Here is a 22,784-nt window from a genome sequence, read left to right as displayed (position 1 = left end):
TATTGTCTGCTATTGATATTTCTGGGGCACATTTAGCGTTCACATGCAGCATTGAAGGCTCTGACACAAGTCAAGTACTCATAGGAAAGCAAGGAACATTATGGAGACAACAGTGCTTACAAGGAATTCTGCAAAAAATGTGTGAATAAACAAGGGCACTAAATAAACATATAAGCAAGCCCAATTAATGCTCACAGATCCTTTGAAAATGTGATTTGCAGTTTCATGGTGAAAAAAAATTTTGTTTTATGTATTCAAACAAGGTTGCAAGGAGATGAACATTTCGAGCGAGTAACAGAAGTGAGCAAGGGAAGCCTCAGCCTGGAGCCAACGTTTCAACAAGCAAACATATCTGTGAGGGCGATGAAGAAAACAAGTTCCCAAGCTGAGGCTTCCCTTGCTCGTTCACTGTTGATTGGCTGAATGTTAACCGAAACTTGCTATTCTCCAAGTATACTTCAAAAAACATTTTGGTAACACATTGTTCTCAGATTTGTCATCTGCTGTTTTAAGAGAAAGAAAAATTATTTTTAGTGATTTGTCATGTTTGTGAAATGTGGAGTAGGCCAGTTATGTGAGCTTGCCTTTTCTAGCTATTTCTTATCTTACAGTACAGGGCTAGCCTTGTTATTGATTACGTGCAAACTGTACATGAACCATGTAAGAGTGACTGCCAGAAATTCAGTCAGCATGAAGTATAATTTTCTCAAAATTGCATTGAGCGGTTTTGATCATTCTAAAATTCTTTGCACTTTCATGCAGCAAATTAACATTGTGAGGCAGCATGTGATACTTGGTGGTAATGCCCACCAAGCTGATTTGCAAAGAGCAGATGACAGAGTCTGTGCATTAGCAAGCAGGAGCTTGCTACATTGCTTCTGTTCAGGTCATCATGACTATATTGACTAGAAAAGAAACATGTTAACTTCTCTGTTTGTCATAAAACCACCTTAAAAGCAAGTAAGCTTGTATGTCAAATTTTAGCATTCTCGCTCTGTGCAGTACAAAACTGTAGACTGTAGCTTTCCTGATAGGGTTCACACCCCTCTATCTGGTAACCTTGCGAACATTTCATGGTCAGGCACATAGTTCAAGACAACCTGTTATCATTATGGTGACTGCTGAGCTTCTTATGGCTTGACATGGGCAGCTTGCAAACCAATAATCTCTCTTTTGTCCATCTTCCTGAAACAAATGATGAAGCCATGACAAACATGCAAGCAAAAAATAGTGAAACAAAAATTAGTGCAATAAATGGACAAATAGCGGTTCTAGGTGAAGTGTCCAGAGACATACCTTGTGAGGATTCTGGCCCTTGATGTTACTTCCAGTGGTGATACATTCACTGTTGACTTGTACGTCCAGACACAATAGAGTCCATAGAGGTGAACAAACATGAGCAGTGTCTTGGAGGCTGGAATAAAAACACAGAGCCTCAATTACTGTGGTGGAAGTGTGGATCAGTTTGTGATTCCTGCTTGACTAAGAACAGTGCACAAAACGCTCCATGACAGAAAGGCGCGCGCACACCCACACACACATACACAGACAACCACACACACAACACTGTTTTGCGTGTGCATTTAATTTCAATGGTGTCGTTGAGTAGGCTGTGCTTAGCCAAGCCTACGGTGTAAGAAGTAGCTTAGGTGACTGAGCGGCGCAGGCTGGGCGCTAAGCGGAAGGAAGGCTTGGAGTTCTCCTTTCTCCACGTGTCAAGAGAGGGCGCTGGAAACTAGTGCCCGCTGTGCCCACTTCGCACGTGCCGAAATCACTGACTGGTTGCCGCTGTACCGTCGCCACGTGTTTGCTGCGCACCATGTTTTGGCAACACATTTTCCACTTGCCTGTAAGGTACGTCTCAGCCTTCGAACTGTTTCATTAGCCTGCATAATGGGAAAGTGTTTTGTACCGTTTTGCAACAGTGGTTACAAGTCCTGCAAACAAAAGTACTTGCTTTTCAAGAAGCCAAACGAAGAAGCAAAACTTGAAGCATGGAGACAGGCTATACCTCGTAAAGACCGCATACTCCAAAAGACGGATCGAGTTTGTGAAAAACATTTGGCTTCTCATTTTATCCTGAAGACATGGTCTGCGGAAATTGACGGTCATATCCTGATGCCTGGAACAAGAAGAGCGGGCCTTTTAAAAGACGCTGTGCCGTCAATTTTCAAAGGTGCACTAAGCTACCTCTCCAGGAAGATTAAAAGCCCTCAAAAGCAAGTGAGACGGCCAGCGCTTCCCGCGGCTGCTTCTGTGAGTAACCCGAGCAGTGACAACAGCAGCGTGCCGACGTTAGCGAGCAACATAGATGTTTCTCCAGCAGACACCATGGAAACGTCTTCCAACGATATCAGTTGTGTCGCAAAGTCCAGTGAGAATGACTCATCTCATTCGTTGTTTGAATGGCATTTCAGTGCAGTAACTTGCATTCGCCTACCACAGCCTTCATGAGCAGCGCATCTCATTAACGTAGTAGGAGTGACAGACGTGTTTATTGACGTTGCGTTGGCACATAGGACAAGCGACAGATCATCGCTACTGTTTAACAGGAAGGCGGTCCGTATCAAATGTGACATGACAGTCCAAGTCTACATCTTAGACAAGTTGATAGACAGCACAGATGCGTGCTGTCTATCAATGTGCTTTTGTGGACTCTCAAAAGACCTGGAGACACAACAAATGCCTCTTGGTAACACCTCAAGGTGCAATCTGTAGTCTGTGTTCTGGCCTTGCTGATACCCTTAGGATCTATGCTGATCGCAGAGCTGTGCGAGCCAAGCATGAAATACCTTTCAAGCGTTTCAGGTTGTCGGTGGTGCCTGCCCAGCAACAGAAGCTTTCTGCTTGGCGACATGAAATGTCAGCACTTCAGCGGTCACAAATATGACTGGCAAAGCATAACAAGCTGCTATTGGGGCAGTTGCAAGCGGCGATGCAGCAGCTAACAGATTTGCAGGAGCAAGAACTCAATGAGAAGCTGAAGGGACTTGACACACCGCCACCACAGCTGCTTTTGTTACAAGAGTGTATATCAGCGGCTAGGTGCGCATCGAAAACAAGCAGACGGTATACAGACGAATGGATTCTGTTGTGCTTTTTGCTGCACATATGAAGCCCGGCCACATACTCTTTTTTGCGAAACAATGAGCCTTTGCCCTGCATCACCACAGTAAGAAAATATATAAACATATAAGCATGGTTGGTCAAAAGTGTAGATTTGATGACAACTTCTTCAAAGCCCTCAAGATAAAGGTTGCCACAAAGACCACGTTCCAGCAGAGGGGAATCCTAATCTTGGACAAAATTCAAGTAAGGAAGGAAATGGCTGTCAACTCGCAGACAATGACATGCACCAGCCTTGTTGATCATGGAAAAAAAAAATAAAATAATGAAATCATAGATCACGGCCTCGTCGTCGCTTTTGCTCTGTTCGGTGAAGCCTACTTACAGCCAGTAGCCGTGTTTGCATCTAAAGGACCAACTAAGGGGATGCTGCTTTCTCAACTTCTGATACAGTGCATCGTACACCTGGAAAAAGCCGGAGCGTTCGTCGACGGAGTAGTGTGTGATGGTGCATCCACCAACCATCTAATGTGGAAGCATCTCAGCCTCACTGGTGCCTGTGTGAAGTCCGTAATTTCTTTGAGCACCCATTGGACAGCTCTAGAAAAGTGTACGTACTGTCCGATACTCCTCATCTCTTCAAGTGCATCAGAAACAGGTTTCTGGATAAAAAAGGTTCTGAAAAAAAGACGGTAAACTGATAAGGTGGTCCTGCTACGATGCCCTGTTTGTTGCGGACGGCAAGAACAAAGCAGCGCTAAAGGTGTGCCCAAAAATAACAGACAATCACTTAAACCAAGATGCTGAGGATGCGGGTAAAGCTTGCCACACAGATATTTAGCAACTCTGTGGCTTAAGGAATTCCTTTCTACGCAAAGAGATGCGCACCTCGTTTAACTAATGTTGAGCTGACGGTCAAGTTCACGCTTTTTTAAACTGATCTGTTTGACGCTTTAAACTGGCGGTTCCTCGCAGAAGGCTTAGAACTGGAATGCAAGGATTTTTGCGTTCTAGAATCTGCATCCGAGTGGCTGGAGTCGTGGGAGCGACAGGTCGTGAGAGGTGAAATCCACAAGGACCTTTTTTTTTGATACAGTCAACTGTTGAAGGCTTATGCGTGACATTGAAATCTGTTCGGGAACTGTCAATTTACCTGCTGAAGGACTACGGCTTCAAGTATGTATTGACAGCAAAGATGCATCAAGACTCGCTGGAGCATTTCTTTGGCATAATCAGGCAAGCTGGTGGTCAGAATAAGCACCATGTTCCCCACGTTCCTACAGCTGTACCGCATGCTGAGCTTGTATTCTTTGCCAAAACCGCCAAAGTTTGAGAATTGTATGGTGCCTGATAAAAGGCAAGCAGCCGTTGTGACTTTGGCTGATTTCAGGGGTCAGCAACGCAATGTGCAGGAAAGTTGTATGAATTGAAGTAAAGGCTTGATGGGCTCATTGATGAAGGAAGCTGGGAGTGTGACGACATTCTTGATTTAGACGAGCCTAACGCAGACGCAGCTGTAGTAGTAGTAGACTGCATTGTCTACTATGTTACAGGGTTCGTGTCAAGAAAAATTCGCAATGGAACAACCTGTTCCATTTGCAAGGATGCTCTTGAGGAAAAAAAAGGTCTTGCAATGTGTCTGAAGCCAATCTTGTGAATTGCAAAACCAGGGGATGGCTCCCGCATCCAAACATGCACCTGTTTGACTTCTTCAAATACACTGAGGAAAAGTTCGCAAAGTATGCAGGTCACAGGGATGCATACGACAAAACTACTGATGCCGTGCTGGAAAATTTCCGCTTCACATTTATTTGCAGTATGCACAAAGAAAAAATGCTGGCGAAATTGCTATATCGGCCTATGCATGCGTCAGTACAGCAGGCAATTGAAGAACAAGCATGATGAAAAAAAGAGCCATGACTTGCGCAAAATGTCAAAGCTTGTGTAAACACGACCTCTTCAATGAACTGAGCATTAATGTTCTTGCTTTTATGCATTTCATGCACTTTCATCGGGCATATTGTGCGACTTCTTCTGTTATCGCTTTTTTACTGAAGATTCTAAAATTCAATCAATAAATGACAGGAAAAAAACACGTGTTGATGTGATGTTATGCTAAATATGCAGGGAAGAGCAAACAGATACAACTGAGGTTTTTGAACAAGTGATGCCAAATAAAGTTGATTAAAATATCACATGCGTCATTAAAAAACGCTGTTAGTCTGTATCATCACACGATTGCGACAGCCCGCATGATCGCACCAGTAGCTGTTCCAAAATCCTATAACACTATGTTAATACCACCATATTGCTCAGGCCTTTGCTTACGTCATTAAGACAAGATATATTTATATGCAGCTCCCAATAAAACTGAACCATAAGCCGGAAATCATTCCTCTCCCTGATTTGTTTCATACTGCATGTGAAGTGCAATTTCGGTGTCGGACTTTGTCGGCACTGTGCAAATCATTATTAACATTGATTAGATGCCCAGACCTCACAGTAAGTACAAACCGTTCGAAGATCGTTGAAAATGCTGTGTTAAAACGAAAAATTTCAATGCCTTGAGCAAAGTACTTCTTACACCATGAGTGGGGCACAGTGAGAGGGCGTGCGGGAAGCAGAGCCAGAAGGGTGTCAGTTCTTCATGCCATCTATCGGCACTCCCTAGAAGCAGAACTTTACTGCAGCGCGCCCTGTGACGGCGTCTTCTCACCTAAGCTTACACTGTGACCTTACACTGTGGCCAAGCCTTGATTAGATGACAGTTTTTTCTGCAAGATACAAGTAATAAACAGAGTCATTTTAATAAGTCTCAAATACAATTAATCTAACTGTATCCCCAGAAGTACATTTGCCACTAATGTGCAGTGGATCTAGCGTGGTTTATCATTTATGCAGAAACAGCCAAACCTATTTATTATTTATGCTGTATTCCATGTCATGAATTTGAGCAACGTGGCAAAATAACAATAGCCTCGTTTAAACTGCCTTTGAAGCACTGCTTCTTTACTCACCGGTGCACACGCCCAGAGGCTGCAAGGTTAATCCGCTTTCGTGGGTAGTCTCCAAGCAGACTGTTCTCAGTTCCAGTGATGAATTTTCGTGCTAGCCAGCACATTTCTTTCCAGAAACATGTCCTTACACGGCCAGGGGAGCTGATCACTAACGATGGAAGCCGTGCAGCCATTACACCAGTGAAACGCCGCAGCTGATAAAATTCACCGTCTTTAAACACATTCACTTGGTGGCGGCTATCGAATGTTGGAAGCATAAACTGGCAGAGATATTACTGTCATCTAATTAAAACGAACCTGTGTGATGCTGTTCAAAGGAAACGACCACCCCGTTCGCAAATATTACCACTGAACAAGTTTATTCGATAAACGGCCCGGAATGCAATCAACACCAATGGGCTGCTGCTTGTTGCATGTAAGTGAAGTCTCAAAACCTTTATTCAAGTAATAAAGCAGATACTTTAATAACAGAAGTCTAATAAAAACTATGGCCTACTTATTTTGTAAAAAAAAATGACATGGTAACTATGTATGTTGCTTATTATATGTACATTTATGTATAAAATATTTAGCCTCATTGAGTGCCCCTAACAGAAAAAATGTGAAATAAGATGTCCAACCAAATTACAGTAGCTACACTTACGCGCTTCATGCTGGAATGTGCCGTGAATGATTTTTCACCCTCTGTGGCAATCGCTGGAACTTGAGTGTGTGCTGGGCCTGGTTCTACTGTATACCCTCAAAATCAGATTACAATATACACATTTTTATAAAGGCTTCTCAAGGAAAACAGGTGAAACATGAAACACACAACTTACAATAAGAGTGTGATACAAATAAGCTGCAGCACACAAAAACAATCCTACATAATCCAAGACTTTCTGAACCATATGTCTGACATCATCCCTGTCAAACCCACCGTGGTTGCTTAGTGGCTATGGTGTTGGGCTGCTAAGCACGAGGTCACAGGATCAATCCCAGCCATGACGGCAGCATTTCGATGGGGGCGAAATGCCAAAACACTCATGTGCTTAGCTTTAGGTGCACATTAAAGAACCCCAGGTGGTCCAAAGTTCTGGAGTCCCCCACTACGGCGGGCCCCATAATGAGATCATGGTTTTGGCACGTAAAACCCCATAATTTAATTTTTAAGTCCCTGTCAACCAAGAATCATTGGTCTTTTCAAAGGTTCAAAGAAAGGCACACATTCTTTATTCATCAAGAAATGAGTGTCAATTTCCTGCTGGTTGATACACTTAGTGACTCTTGGCTTTGTGCCATTAAGGTTAGGCAGTCTAATGCCATAAACTTTGATTGTTCAATCTGCTTGTATATTATATAATCAATTTTTTTACAGTCCTGAACAGAATGCTTTGAATACATTTCCTGCCTTTGCTTTTGTACAATGACTGCAGTCAAAGTCATGTCTGAACTATTTACTGTTATCAGGCTGCCTATACTGTCTGAGCGATGTGTGAATTATAATGAGATGAGAAAGGGGGCTAACACAATGTCAGGCATTTGTGCCTTTTCATTAGAGTGTGCAGAAACATGAACCAGGGAAGAAATTGACAGGTCAAGTGCTTGCCCCATTAATTTCTTCCGACATCCAAGTTTTCATGCGCTCTGACCAGTATGAACTCCATTCTACCTTTATAATCCTTTTCTATAAGCTTCCAAGTCAAGGCAACTGTCAGTATTAATGTTGACTGAATAGACAATCTAAATAAGCAATCGATCTGAACGCCATTCTGTTTGCTGCTCTCTTCCCATAAATGTTTCTACCAGCTTCTTCCCTCCTGTTGCTGAGTTGATTAAAGGGACACTAAAGGCAAACAATAAGTCAAGCTTAAGTGATAGATTAGTGCTCGAGAATCTCTAAGGCATCAATATTATCATGAACAGAGCCTTAGTAATCAAGAAATTAAGGTAAATGCAGGACAGAAACAGAGACTCCCCCGGGGCATTCAAGTACTCGCCTGATGAGGAAGGTACTCCTCATTTAAATTTTGTCACTAGATTACAACTCTTTACAAAATAAAAACATCACTGTGTTGCATTACAAGATAAAAGAAACACTACTTGTCCAGTTCTTTTTCATTTTTAGAAAAAAGAACTCATTGACATTACCCTTGACAATGATGCAGGCAGTCAAAACGTTTCATTTTCGTTCAACTCTGTGCTGCCCACACTTTCACATTTCAGTAGTTTTGTTACTGTGTAGTGCTGCGTTAGTTTTGCTGGCTCTTGAAGCTTGCACAAACTTCCAGTAACAGAGAATTCCACTTCCATGTGATGTTGCAGGATGGCTGACCGGTCCGCACCACTTGACCGAAACCAGCTGCAGTGGCGAATCCACCGCTCTGTCTTGGCGTTTGTATTTTGTGCAAAAAAAGAGACCACTGTCTGTCGAGCGCTATTTTACTTACCGATGGCAGCAAAGGGCAGTGATGGCATATGCAACGCCACCACTCCTCGGTTGGGTGGCAGGAGATTTCAATTGCGATAGAGGTCTTTGGACCCTTCAGATGCAATTTTCTCATAAGCCAAGTCTTTTCTTCGCACGAAACAAGCATTGCAAAGTCTTTGGAATGATATCTAACCAGTCTATTTTGACTTAGTATTTGCCTTTAGTGTCCTTTTAAATATAAAGGCTTTATCAAGAGATTTACCTTTCAGTTCAAACACTCATATTCTCTTATATGAACAACACTGTGCAGTCAGAGCGCGTAGAATAAAGCGATTCGAGGAGTTCCAGTTTTTGCTAGTCACAACCATAGTAACAGGTAATGAAGTCAGAAATAATATGGGAAATGAATTATGTTTCATTAAAACATAGAAATAGTAAGGTAAAGAAAAAGGAAAGTTGACGAAAAGATAACTTGCCGCAGATGGGGACCGAATCCAAATTATGCATGTGGTGCTTTACTCATTAAGAGACTGCTGCAGCCATTCGCTGCCCACTTTCTTGGGTGTTTGTGCACAAATTAGCCCTAGGAGCATTAGCTAGCACAGCTCATGGCCAAGCCTTTTACTCAAAGGCTGCAGGTTTGCCCTGTTGGAAAGCATATGGTATACTGATAGTTTTGCTTCATTCATATGGGCACTCTAGCATCAGATCAACATTGTCCATAGAGTAAGCTGGCCATAATGGTAAATTCAGATGAAGAGAATGAAAATTAAGTACTAATATTGTTCCAACGTTAGCCGGTTTCTACATCTTGCCAATCACAGTGGAGTTGACATCTCACAAAATGGATACTTTGTATCCATCTGACCACTTCTGTACATTAAAAAATTGCAGAGCCCCATCAAATTGAAGTGCCCCATGAGCCATGAGAGAGGACCAAAGGCTTCACATTGATTAATTTCTTGAGAATGGCGCTTTCATAGCTTGGCGAATCCTACTTGCCAGCTGCCCCTACCAGTGTTTTGTTCCTTCATGCATTTTCAGTCACTCTTGCTCATGAAAAATTGCCTTGTATCCAGCACATTGCTGAAGATGAAAACCATCAGAGAAGCTGAACACACTTGGCACTTATCATGGGTGGCAGCATTGTTTATGTATGTGCGAATACTAAAGCCTGCGGCATTCGACAGAAGTGCCTTAATAAAAGCACAAACTATGCAGCAAAGTAACTTACGGTATGTAGATATATGAAGAAGCAACACACTTTAATCTTTCTTTTCTTCTTTTTTTTATCTTTTTTTTTAAAGTCAGTTGGATAACCCTTATTCTGGATCACTCCGGTTAATCCTCATGATCGAAACAACCATAGTGCACCCTGATGAGCGATCAACTCACCACTGGCTGAGTGCAAGCAATCTGGTTCACAGCTGGCTTTGATGATTGTGACAGCTGCTGCTGCTGCTGCTGTTGATGCTGTTGCTGCTGTTGCTGTTGTTGCTGCTGTTGCTGCTGCAGGAGTGTCTGCTGTGAGCTCCCTGTTGCTGGGGATGAGGATGAGGCCTTTGAACTGCAGTGAGAATCTTGGTGTGATGTTTCAACAGGGCTGGATCCTGATAGTGGTGCTAGTGGCTTGGTGTCGTCGCACGTGCTGTCTCTGTCAAACTTTTCACTCTGGTCCTTTTCTGCAAGCAGTTACATCACACGAGATTAAAACAGTTGTATATTTGCAACCTGCCAAAAGTGGCACTATGACAAATAGCAAAACGTCTTTCGTAATGGCACAAATCATACTGAAAAAAGAGACGTACCATATATACTCGTGTAAGGGCCGCACTTTTTTTTTTATAGTCTTACACCTTACACGAACCATGCCGATGGTGGCTTGCTAGTGGTTCATACTGTTTCTGCAACAGTAGCAGATGGTAAGAGAGGCTAAAATGGCATAATGCTGCAGTAAACAACCTCAGATGCCGGCCTATTGTCTCTGACCAGCACTGACCCAAACAGGGCTCCCGTCTCTAGAGGCGAAATGCCATCGATTTAACTGGAAACACTGCCGACACAGCTGAGACGACGTGCCACACAAAGAAATAATGGCGCGGTGGCGCTGGCCTGAGCGATGTCGACAGAAAAGCAGCTAGCGTCATCTAGCAGAAACGGAACTAACTTCGCTTTCCGGCGGGATGTTTTGAATTTTTTCTTAAAATTTTACCCTCCAATGTGGCAGTGTGGCCCTTATGCGACTATATATGGTAAAACAAACAACTTCTCATTACCTTGTATCTTTGTGTAAATTGGTAGTCCATGAATAGCAAAAGCTTTCAGCGCAGAAAAAAAAATAAAAGCAGCAATGGTGATAAGGTCAAGAAGACAAAGAGAAAAGCGTCTGTGTTTAGTCTTGACCTTGTCCCTGTCTGTTCTATTTTTTTGCGCTGCAAGTTTTTGCTATTATTGGCACTCCTACAAACCAGCATCTTGTACACACACTTGGGGACTATGGTCTCAGAGCTTATACACCATGACAACATTGAAAAAAAGAAGAGCAAACATTCTTTACACAATGGGCATGCAGCTTTGAATCAAGTGAAGCAGCTTGCACATATGACCAACTGTAGTGTACAGCACAGTTCCAGTTTTCCTGCCCAGGTCACGCAAAAAACAAGTTTCACTTATCTTGGCCATGCTGCTTTAGCTACTACTGACTCCAGTAGAAAAACACATTCAGCAGACAGGCTCACTAATGCTGAAGTAAAATAAACCTTAAAGGGCCCCTCACTAGGCCCCATGGCAAATTTTGGTTATACGCTGAAAAGTTGTTACGTGCCCTCTAAAGAGTGTTCTACCGCAAGAATTTTTCAGATTAGGTCACTATTGCAGGGATTGAAGTGCCGCGAACTATTGTTTTCAGGAGGCAAGAGTCACCGCCAACCCAGACACTCTCTCCACTTGCCCAGTTTAGCCTCCGCAAGCGAAATTTCTTCCCCGCCATCTCCCATACCAGAGCCAGAGGATTGCGTGACGAATACGTCCTGGGCCCTGCCTTCTTTTTTTCTCTCTCTTCTGTTCTTCCCAAGTGGCACACTTCTGATGACAGTCTCGTGTGCAGGCTGTTGCTTTTGTCTCATTTTAGGCAGCAGATGATTTTGCGTGCTCTGCACGGGAACCCCTGATTAGTGATATAAGTCAGTGCCGCAATCACGAGCAGTGAGGCAGGCGTAAGAGGATGAGAGAGCATGATCGCAGTGCTGGAACATGGTAAAAAATGACAGATTTGTTCTCTGCATGTGTGACTTCACGACATGGGAACAAGCATACGAAATGAAAGTACATCTCTCTTGCTACGGTACAAAGTAAAACAAAAACGCGCAGACATTCGGTTTCTGTGCTTTATTATTTTTCTAAACTTTAATTGGTGCATTGATGCAACAGAATAAATACATAACTACCATTGCCCCAAATAATTATCTAAGTTACATGTCACTGTGAGCGACGTCACAGCACACAACTGCTGCTGACTCTCTGGCTGGGAGCACAGCACTCACGAGAAGATGGGAAAACGGCATTGAGTTTGAATTTTAAGCTCTTTCCACGGCCCGTAGGAATGTAATACTTAGCATACACAATGGCTAGCGCACGTTGTATGCACTGCACTTGTCAGCTCAAAATGGCCAGACCTGGTGAGGGGCCCTTTAAAAACACTGTCTCCTCTCCCAATTCTTTCCTGCCCGTGCCTATCCTCCCCGAGTCACGCATAACCAACAGATTCAAGCCCTTTATTCATGTCGTTCTGAGAGTTCTTTCACCTCTGCCACTAGACTGTTAAAAGATATCACAAAACTGTTTTACTTTCTTTTCCCTGTTCTTAGTCATTGTTGGAAAACATAGTGCCTTCATTATGCACTGCTTAGTAGGCAACGCTCTGAAATTCTGGAACACACAAGAAGTCCGCTCTTGCCCTCAACAAACTGCACATTAGTCACCCTGATATTTGCCTTGAAGGTCACCACAAGAAGGTGCCCAGAAGTGCCCCAGCATTAGTTCAAAGGACAACACAAAAGCTTTGAACTTGTAAGATATGCTGCAAGCAACACAAGGTCAAACAAAGCCTTTCCTGTAAGAGATGTGCAATGTATAGTAGTTACATAACTTCATTTAACCATTTTTCACCAGAGGAATGGTGATGTGATCACGACAATCTTTTCTTAACACCACAACTTCTACACAGGGGAACCCCATACTTACAAGACTTCTTGCCAATACTATTGTTTCAAGATATTTATACTATTGCAAGATTTCGTCACTATACCTGGTTCCTGAAAATTATTGGTGTTTAATAGTTTAGGTTCTTTTTTAATAAAATATATCTGTAGAAAATTATGTCCAAAGCTACACAACAATTTATAAGGGATGCTGTAATGCACAGCACTGGAATAATTTTGACAGCTGCAGGTTCTTAACGCCAAAAAATTACTATTAAAACTAGAGCCTTGCAATCATTCAGCTACCATGGTAATGATGGTTAGTACATGAATTTGTCGAATCTTCAAGCTTGAGGGTGCTATATTTTACACTCTAACTTCCTAAATTTCCAAGAAATCATTTTTTTTTAATTACGGCAAGGTAAGAAGTTTGTGCGCACATGCATAATTATTGCAATTTGTTGCATCAATACTGCACTATTTTGGTGAAAATGATCTATATGCCAACTTGCAAAGCAGTTTGATGCATGAAAGACAAACTTTAGGCAAATCCATGTACTGGCCATCATTTCTATGCTGGTTGCACCACTACAATTGCAGCTCCTTTAGATCCTAGTGCCAGAGCTTCCTGTAGTAATTTTGTAGAAAGCTATGCTTAACATACCCCTGAATAAGTACATGAGCACTTTTGCATTACACCAACGTCAGAAAGCAAATGGAATTGGGAATAGGATAATAACCTCTGTGCTTTTAATTATTCGGGCTTTAAACTAAGCTTAAACTAAAATTATTTATTTATGCAGACATGAAAAATAAGTAAACGAGCAGAAGATCACATAAACCCTATAATTGAATGAAAGTAAAGACCAGCCAGCCATTGCCAGGATCAGACATCTTGAAGTTTTTTTTTTTTTTTGTCAGAACAAGTAATATTTTTTCAAGTCTGTCATGTGCATGACAAGATGCATGCAAAAAACAAAAACAAGACTGCTGCTATTCCTTGCTTAAAGCCACCCAGAAACAACCAGACATTTTTATTTGATGTACTGACATAAGCATGCAATAACATGTGTTTATGCTAAAACGCCAGATGTACTTTATGTTTTAATCATTCCATAAAAAAAAGTCAGCATGACTTGCTCATTTACTGTTAGGTGGCACACTGTCTGCATCTGTTTCTGCAATGTTGTGATAAAGAATGCCAGCTGACAGCATATGATTGTCCATTTTCCCCATGTCCCCATGTTCATTTTTCAGTTCGCTTTTCCTCTGATATTTTAACACATTATGGTTGCCTCCAGGGAAGCATAATACAAGTAGTCGCCGTGGTGGCAAAGTGGCTTTGGCATAGCACTGCTAAGTTCGAGGGCGCAGGATCAAATCCTCGTGGCTGTGGCCGCATTTCGATGGAGGTGAAACAAAAAAAAATGCCCATGTACCAGGCAACGGACGCAAATTAAAAACCCCTGGTGGTCAAGATTATTCAGGAGCCCCCACTACAGCACACCTCATGATCATATCCTGGTTTTGGCTAGTAAGAACCCAGAATTTAATTTTTTAACAGAAGCATAAGAATTTTTGTGCACCATCTCCAAATTAAATAAACGCACAAACCGACTCTGACTGTGCAGGCTATCAGCAAAGTCTATAAGACAACAGTATAATTTTACTTCTCAATCATTCAATTTTAAAACCTGGACAAAAAAGAAAGTATTCTAATAATGTTTTCTTGAATTAGCTTAATTCAGAATGAGTAAAGGAACTAAGACACATAGGAAAAAATGCACAAAAAGAGATGGGGAGCACTAACGTAAATGAAGAAGTACTATAGTACTTTCTTTTACTCCTGCTCTCAATTATTGCTCTGTTAAGGTGCTCAAGCGACAAGCGTTGTGCAGACCTCTGGAAATAGAGTTGTCACTGCTGCTGTGCCGAGTGGCTGACGGGAGACTGTCACTGGCTACCAAGTTGGAGGTGGCATTGGCCAGGCTCAGCTTATGGCACACCTCAAAGGCTTGCCCAATGGTGCGCACCACCCGCATGGCCTGGCTCTGCAGCAAAACACAGAGATTAGTAGTCTGACACCCATGACGAGTACCTGAGCAGCACCGCAGCAACATTATGGCTACATCTCCTACAGAATGAATGCCTACATTAGCCTATGTAAAAAATAAAAATTTAATCTACGGGGTGTTAGGGCAATATTTACACAGTGAAATACGGAGCTTCATTCAAAGTTTTTTGCCAGCATGCCCCAACAATGGCTACTGGAAGCACTCATGTAACTTCAAGATTTCTAACTCGGCATCTGCTCTTACTTAGACTTTGATAAATGAACCTTGAGAAAGGAACAGGGGTTTCTGACAGAAAAAGTTCCCTGCAAGCTGCTTGCACGAAATCATAGAACTTCAGCCTCATTTGCTATATTTGAAGAAGTATAATGCTGAATTCATATGCAATACATTTTTACACAAAAAGCCTAAATTAAAGCAACAAGCTACATGCTGTATTATCAGGCATAACACAACTCACCCTTTCCAAAGGTTGTTAAGAAAGTTGCAGCGTTAACGTGCCCATACATCCTTTTATCACTATCATTTACCCTTTTCCATTTGATATACTTCATGAAGTTATTGCATTTCAGCTCTACATTTAGAGCACACGTTATGTGAGTATTTTTTTACAGAGATCATGCTTTGCATTCTCACCAAAGCAGTTCACAATAATTCAATTATATTGTACTTTCCATAATACAAACAGCCAAACTTTGACTAACTCGAATGTTTTCACCATATGCAGAGGTGACATAAAAATAAGAACGCCACATCATTTAATTCCATTTTCTTGTCTTCATTTATTTCAATAACATTAGCATTTGCAACGATAAATGCCAAAATATAAAAGGTGAGAAAGTGCTGGATAAATAAAACAAAAGTGGCTTAGAGGCAATTTGGCACAAAAAGTACCATAAAAATTAGTCTCAAATGCGAGGCCAGCATAAGAATATTTACTGGCAGAACAAGCCTGAATCAAGTTATTCTAAACTTTGTGCCCGAGCATAACTTCATTACACTTTAAAAAAACTAAGCACATATTTAGCAAGTGTAGGTACTCATTTGATAAATGGTAATTCCATCCACTCTATTATGTGTGCATATGTGATTATCTAGAAAACACAAGGCTCCACCTGGTACTGTTTATTATCTGCTTCGTTGCCCTTTCCATTACCTCAATTCAGTTCATCTCCTGTGCCATGTGTTCAAGCCTGGCAGTACTAGAAATAAGTACGGTATCCAAGCAAGTTTACATTCACCAGTCCACAAAACGCAATTTTCGCCACGTGCAAGAAACTTTCATTATCAACATGCTGCTTTAGGAAGGATTCAGGTAGCATGCACACCATGAACTCTTCCACATTTAAGGAAATATCTTGTTGGTGAAAAGCTTATCACATTTGTGCGTCATGTTATATGCTGAAGTGCAGTTGCAGAAGAAAGGATTAAAAACAACACACTTCAAAATAGAAACAGCATAAATGGTTGTTTTTTCTCATTATCAGCCTAGCACTTGGTACTGCAAGTTACAGAATTGGTTACACATGTAATACATGTACTGTTAACATAGAAATAGGTGCTACTTCGTGGCACTAAGAAACAAAACTGGTATGTAAACGACATGAAACTTCCACATGGAACTGCTGATGCAAACCCACTCAAAGAAAGGCTGAGGTCATACTGGAAATGAAACAATTACAATGAAAAGAGTGACTTGGTAAACAGACTTGACAATGTCAGAAAGGCCTTCACTGAGCCTTTATGTCACTTCAGGATCACAAGGAACTACTAACAGCTTCTGACAAGTTCAAGGCATAAGCTCACACTGATGCTTCAAGCATAATTAACATGACACCTGCTCCCTCTCATTTCTGCCATCATTTCAGGGGTTTTTTTTTTTTTGCTTTCCTACAGAGGCAGGCAGCTCATCTACAAGCTCACATTACAAGCATAACAATATCTCGAAAGGCAACAATCAAAGTTGGTGCAGCCACAGTGTTAATGTACACATCATACCTTTCCACCGCTGTCAATGCTCAAATCTACTCGATGCTCAATGCACCATTGCAGTAGCAAGGCAGGCAAATTCAGTTCAACAACATTCACAACATTGCATAACCCTATGGGAGTTGTAAAGTTAACTATATCGTTATGCTTACGAATACACATAAACACACATATGTGCACATACATGCACGAACATACACGCACTCACACACATGCACACGAAGCTTCACAAAGCTAAATAATGTTAAGCTGTCCAAGTATAATCGCCCTTTTTGGGGCATTACAAAATCAAAAGCACCATAGAGGCAAAAACAAGACGATGACAGAGTTCTTAAAGCAGAACAAAGCAGTAAACAAGCTGGCAGGTCAAATACATGTTTCGACACATGCCAAGACAGCAGCCACTTGGCCACAAAGTGTTCCTTTTTTTTTTGCTAACTTAAGTATATTTCATTTCATAGTTGATCAAATTTAGTCCATATGAAAGGCTTAGAAAATAATAAATTCACAGCACGGCATCCCTCACCTGGAGTTCTATGTCCTCTAAGCTAATGCTCCTCTGAAGGCATGAAGTTCTTCCAAAATCTTTTTGCAAATCACACCTTTTTGCACCAGCACTGAAAAGAGTCTTGCTGTTGCGTATCACATTCCTTGTGGCCTTGGTTGAAATACAGCCAGAGTTTGTCTCACACCCGTTGTCAACTTCTGGTTCACGAAAGCTGATTCTCTTGACTGCCTTGTTTGTCAATATAGCTGGTTCTTTCTCTTGATTTGCCTTTCCCTTCTCTGTGTGGGAGCCAGACCTTCCAAACTTTTGTGAAAATGCTCTACGCATCCTTGAAGTGTGTGGCCGCTGCCATCACTTTTGGCAGCCTTCCATATCAACATGTAGCCAGTTTGTTTTTGACACCCCAGGGTCTCTCTTATGGCTTAAATAAATCAACAAACAGGTTAAATAGACTGATAAAATCAATGAGAGATAATGCACATGGAACAGCAAGCAGATGGCAATTGCAGTAACAAATGAAGCATTCCATCTGCACTTAATCTGTGCTTGATCAGTGAATGTCACAAGAGCACCAAGGAAGAAAAAAAATTGCATATAGAAATGCAGTGCCGTAAAAGTAGTGCAGAAATGCTAAAGGCCAAAGTTGCACTACTGCACACAATAAACGAAGGTTTCATGCATGCACCAGGCTTGTAGACCCCATCGATCATCACAATAGGACCATTCTCCTTTTCTTCTAGCAAAGGACTGCATCGCTTCACAAGCTGGTACTCCACCACAAGAGTCTGAGAAGAGACAAGCAAGTACTCGGTGTCCCTACTCAGTTCATGCTACACAAAATTAGCACTGCACATAGGAATAAGCTCCCCTGGCGTGTTCCAACAAACCAAGCGTCAGAGAGGGAAATCAGTCTTCTTTCAGCACACAGCACACAAGATCATTTCCTTAAGCTGAAGCCCAATACAGCAGTCAATTTTTTTTAGATATGCAAAAGAATGAATGGTACTGCATGAACAGTGAATATCTAAGACTCCCTCGCAAAAGCTCTCACAGGGCAGAAAATGCCTTTTTCTCACTGGCTAGACGACGAACTGGAGGCAGATTGCCCGGCTTTACGTCAGACACATCGTGAGCAGGCCAGCCCCTCTCCTTCACCATTCTAAATTGGGCCCTCTCCCTCGCAGGCACTGGAATAGCGCACCACCGACCCTCCAGGGGGAGGCCAGCAGCTCAGCTCCGCCTCCTTTCCCTTGCTGTGGTGATGCATGCGACACGCACAGTGCATGAGGGCGCGCACTTTGTTCCTGGCATGCTGTAAAAACAATCTCTAACTTGTGCGTCCATGAGCAGCTGGCTTCTTTGTCGCCCAGTCATTTGTCTTTACTTTTGTTGTTTAAGCCATTTCTTTGTTTCTAGTAATTGGGGCCACAAAGGAGGCCCACACAGAAGTGTCAGAAAGTGTGTAGGACCACACTGCTCACAGCTGAAGAATGGTAAGTAGTCTGTACTTGTAAACAAATTTGACCTGCAGTCTGTTTACAGCCTTGTAACAAAATAAACCATCTTCAAATGCCTATAACAGAAATAACTATTTTCTGTAATAATTCCATCAAGTGCACAACAGCTTAATTACACCCTTTTGTGATTAGCAGCACTTTCAAGTCAAAGACGCAGCCACTAGTGCATTAAAGATAGCTAGTGCCAATACTCTCAACCAAAAACAAATCTCGGCTTATATTTAAAAGGATACACACCCTGCCTGACCCTGCCTTTTTCCATACAGGAAGCAGTGTCAAATAGTTGCTCACTTGTTTTACAGAATATGTGAAGCAACCATTTAATTGCATTGTCACACAAGAATGGATAAAGGAACTTTGTTAACTGGCAGTAATATAAATGCTGTTAATGGCAGTGCAAAGGTGACCACCCGCAGTTTCCCACTAAATATGCCATTTATGAAAACCGTAAAGCTTTCTTTAGAATTTCTTGGTGCAATTTACTCTAGTAAGTTTTGGGTGCATTTTCTTTTGAGTACATACGTAACCACAAATCATACTGAAGTGCGAAACATAACTTAAACTATCCTGTTGCTTCAAAGAAATATTTAGGGGTGCAATTTTTAGGCTGAACTTTCTACACAACACATGGAACAAATTTTAAAGTGCCATAATGACAGATCACTGCTTTTTTTTTTTTCCATACTAGAACTGCGACATCACTACCTCGAAAAGCAGTCACAGATATAGAACAAACATTTGGCAAAATATAACTATTTGGCATAAAGAAATAGTTTCATGGAGCATAAAAGGTTTCAACATCAATAGTGACTTCATCATGAACCACCAAAATCATCATAAAAACAAGTATGTTCACAAATACTCAGCAGAAAATGAGAGCACAGCAACTTAATGCAAGAAATTGGCTGGACCAACAAAAAAAGAAAAAAAAAAGAAAATATGTCCTTTTTTTTTCCTGTACTTGGAGGAAGCTTTAGCTCGAGAGCTTCTATCTAATACATGGAAATGGAGAAATAGTTTTTTTTATCCTATATAAAAGCGAAATTTAAAATCAAGTTCCTCGAGAAAGCAAATTTTTTATTCAGGCCGTCAGTTTTTTTTTTTTTTACAAGCATTGTTGAAAATCGTAAAATTGAAAAAAGTCAAGTAAACAGTTTCAACACTATAGCAACAATACAACAATTCTGTAAACTGCACCTAAAGGCATCCAAAGCAGACAAAAATTATACACTGCTCTGAAGTATATCCCCCAATTTGTGAGTATGAATTTTGCAAAAGCCTTGAAAACACTAACAAGTTCCACAATCTGTAAACTGTGGAGCTATGGAGTTGTACACTTCTTGCTTCAATTTCCTTACCTTACCGATTCTGCGCAATTGTTGCAAAAATTATGAAATCCTAAATAAAAATTTTGCTACCAGCAGTTACGAAAACTTAACTTTCTCTATAGAATGCAACAAGTTTCATTCAAATCAGTCCAGCGGTTGTTGCATGAGAGCATTTCTGCATTTTACATGTATATGAATAGGAAAACCAGAGTAGGTCAGAAATTAAAGCTTCCTTTTAATATTGCCTTCTACTACTCATTGCCTGCCACATGCAAAGTCACAGCAACGGTGACATAATAGTCACACACTAAACTGCCCATACCTTCGTAGTAGATGAACCATTCATTTCTAAAAGCAAACCAATTACGAAACGCATAACTTTGTTGTGTGTAAAAGAAATGGTTTCCAATCATTCACCAAGCTGCCATTCCCACCCCTCACCTCAACAACCCCCAAACCCTGCTTTCTTTTCAAAAAGCCTGGCTGCTTTGCTTGCAAAAAGAAAGTTCAGTGAGTTTTACATTTCTTATATATTCTGTTGAAGGAATCCTATTACAAATTGAATGGCTTAAGATTATATGTAAAACAATGTAGTTTCAAACCAGATCCCCCCTTCCCTCTTTTTCTCAGCATGGATTTGTTTAACAAAGAAAATATATGACATTTGTGAGGTTCACTTTCTTTTCTTCAGACATGTACAATGTCCTTTAGGAGGAAAACCTTCTATGATCCACAGCACACAACAGCTTTACCTCCCCCCCCCCCCCCAAAATTGCAGTGCACAAACTGACTTAAGCATGATAGAATGTTACACAAGTCATTTAGTCCATCATGAAACACAACATGAACAAGAAGAACCACGAAAAATGAAAGATGACATCTGGTGTATAGTAAGCATGTCCTCTTTTCTTGTGCATAAAAGCTTTCTCCAGCTGGGTTTCCTGATACAATTATTAATGCTACAAATTTATAAACTGGAGGAGGTACATACTGAGGTATTCTGCCACTTTCCATAACACTAGGTAATAATTCTGCACTAAAAAGCACATGGCCAGCTCGCCTGTGGTTAAACCAGAGAGGACAGTATTCTAAACCCAAGACAAGTTTCTTTCAAAGGCACTTACTCATTAACTGCATAAACAAAAAGTGAGAGAGGTCTGATCTGTTGTAGGCGCAAATGTTATAATGAAGCAGTTCATTTTTTATTGGTATAGACTGGAATATAGGCAAATGTCTGCTGTTCATTTTATCATATCCATGCCCTATTCACTTATGAGCACAATGTAGGGGTTAACAACCCTTTTAGCAATTCTTTGACTACATTTAAAAGACTATTTTGGGTGTTCGTGCCAAGAAAGTGTTTACTTTCAATTTTTATGCCATAACTTTTCTGCATTTTCCTTTCTTTCCCAAAAATTTCATACTTGGGGCATAGTCTTGCTTTTGAGTCACCAGGTACCTGGCGGCACTGAAGTAAACCTTACTTGCGACTTCGCCCGCCACCCGGACTCTCCCATCAGGAAACAACTTTATTGTGTTGAATGTGGTTGGGAGTTGTATTTACGAATTCCTTTTCATTCATAATAAGAATGGCTAATAATGTAGCATTGTGCAACTTTTGGAGATGTGATGAGACAGTAGAGCACCTTCTTTATCACTACCCATCCCTCAACGCTCGACGATGTGCTCTGTGAGCTAGTCTCAGCTGCCTGGATGACAGACCGCTCTTGGAAGAAAAAATCCTGGGATGCTGGCCTAAGCACACTCGCATGCACAAGGCCACAAAAGCCCTATTGCACCTCTTGAAGGCTATTGGACTGTATGAATCCTTGTGACTGATGGCAAACATTCTTCTGCAAATACGTTCCCACTGACCACCGCTTTATTATCCTTATTTTAATTTTTTTCTTATCCACCTTTTCCCTCCCCAAGCGTAGAGCAGCCAACTGGGCATGTCTTTAGATAACTTTCCTGCCTTTCTGTAATTATTTCTCTCTATCTTAGCCTTGGTCAGCTTATGCAAATGAATCAGGACTGTTTTCAAGTTAGGCCATTTGTAAGTGTTATTTGTCTTGCCATTCAATAACAATTGCAACAAGCTTTTGATATGCAGTGTTTTTGTGGCCTATCAACACATAGCTGCTACCTTAGCAGGCATACAGAACAGTTAGATGTCCCTGTGCATTTTCATTCTCAGCACTCTCAGATTGGAGAGGAATGATTAACCCCAATAGGCAGTCTACTCTCACAAATCTCTCCTCACACTAATTACTCATTGCAAATACCACTTAGGCATTTGAAAGTGCTCTAAAACTTGAACATTTCATTTACTTGAGCATTGATAATCTTATTTATTCTCAGGTAAAACCACTCAAGCTGTCAGGAAGTTAGATCCTATATCATTTTTCTCCCTATTTCACTGCCATCAGGAATGTGTACAGGATATGCATATGATCTCCAGTGAGACAAAATTTCATTTTCTAAGTAGCCTGTGCAAAAGAAGAGCTTTTATACCTGTGTCCACAGGCTATAAAAAGACTCCATCTTTGCCAATGTCTACATGCCCCAAGGAGAGGCACACAGAAATTTATATCTTCCGAAACGGACAGGACAACAGACACTAAAACCTAGCCATACTGCGCAATGCCATTAGTAATCGTCTTTGACAACTTCCAAAA

The 22,784-nt window shown here is 41.3% G+C and overlaps 1 protein-coding gene across 1 annotated transcript in view; it reads right to left on the bottom strand.

Moving 5' to 3' along the window:
- Nucleotides 1–22,784, bottom strand: part of LOC135918362 (carboxyl-terminal PDZ ligand of neuronal nitric oxide synthase protein-like) — a 67,088-nt gene that overhangs the window by 37,054 nt on the left and 7,250 nt on the right. The window contains exons 6-7 of the mRNA XM_065452053.2: nt 14,593–14,743; nt 9,889–10,175 (exon numbers count right to left, since the gene is read on the bottom strand). Of these exons, the coding sequence (XP_065308125.1) occupies nt 9,889–10,175; nt 14,593–14,743 (438 nt within the window). The remainder of the gene's footprint in view (nt 1–9,888; nt 10,176–14,592; nt 14,744–22,784) is intronic.

The sequence above is a fragment of the Dermacentor albipictus genome, chromosome 1 (assembly GCF_038994185.2).
Source record: "Dermacentor albipictus isolate Rhodes 1998 colony chromosome 1, USDA_Dalb.pri_finalv2, whole genome shotgun sequence".
Lineage (NCBI taxonomy): Eukaryota > Metazoa > Arthropoda > Arachnida > Ixodida > Ixodidae > Dermacentor > Dermacentor albipictus.
This window is presented reverse-complemented; position numbering and strand designations above follow the sequence as displayed.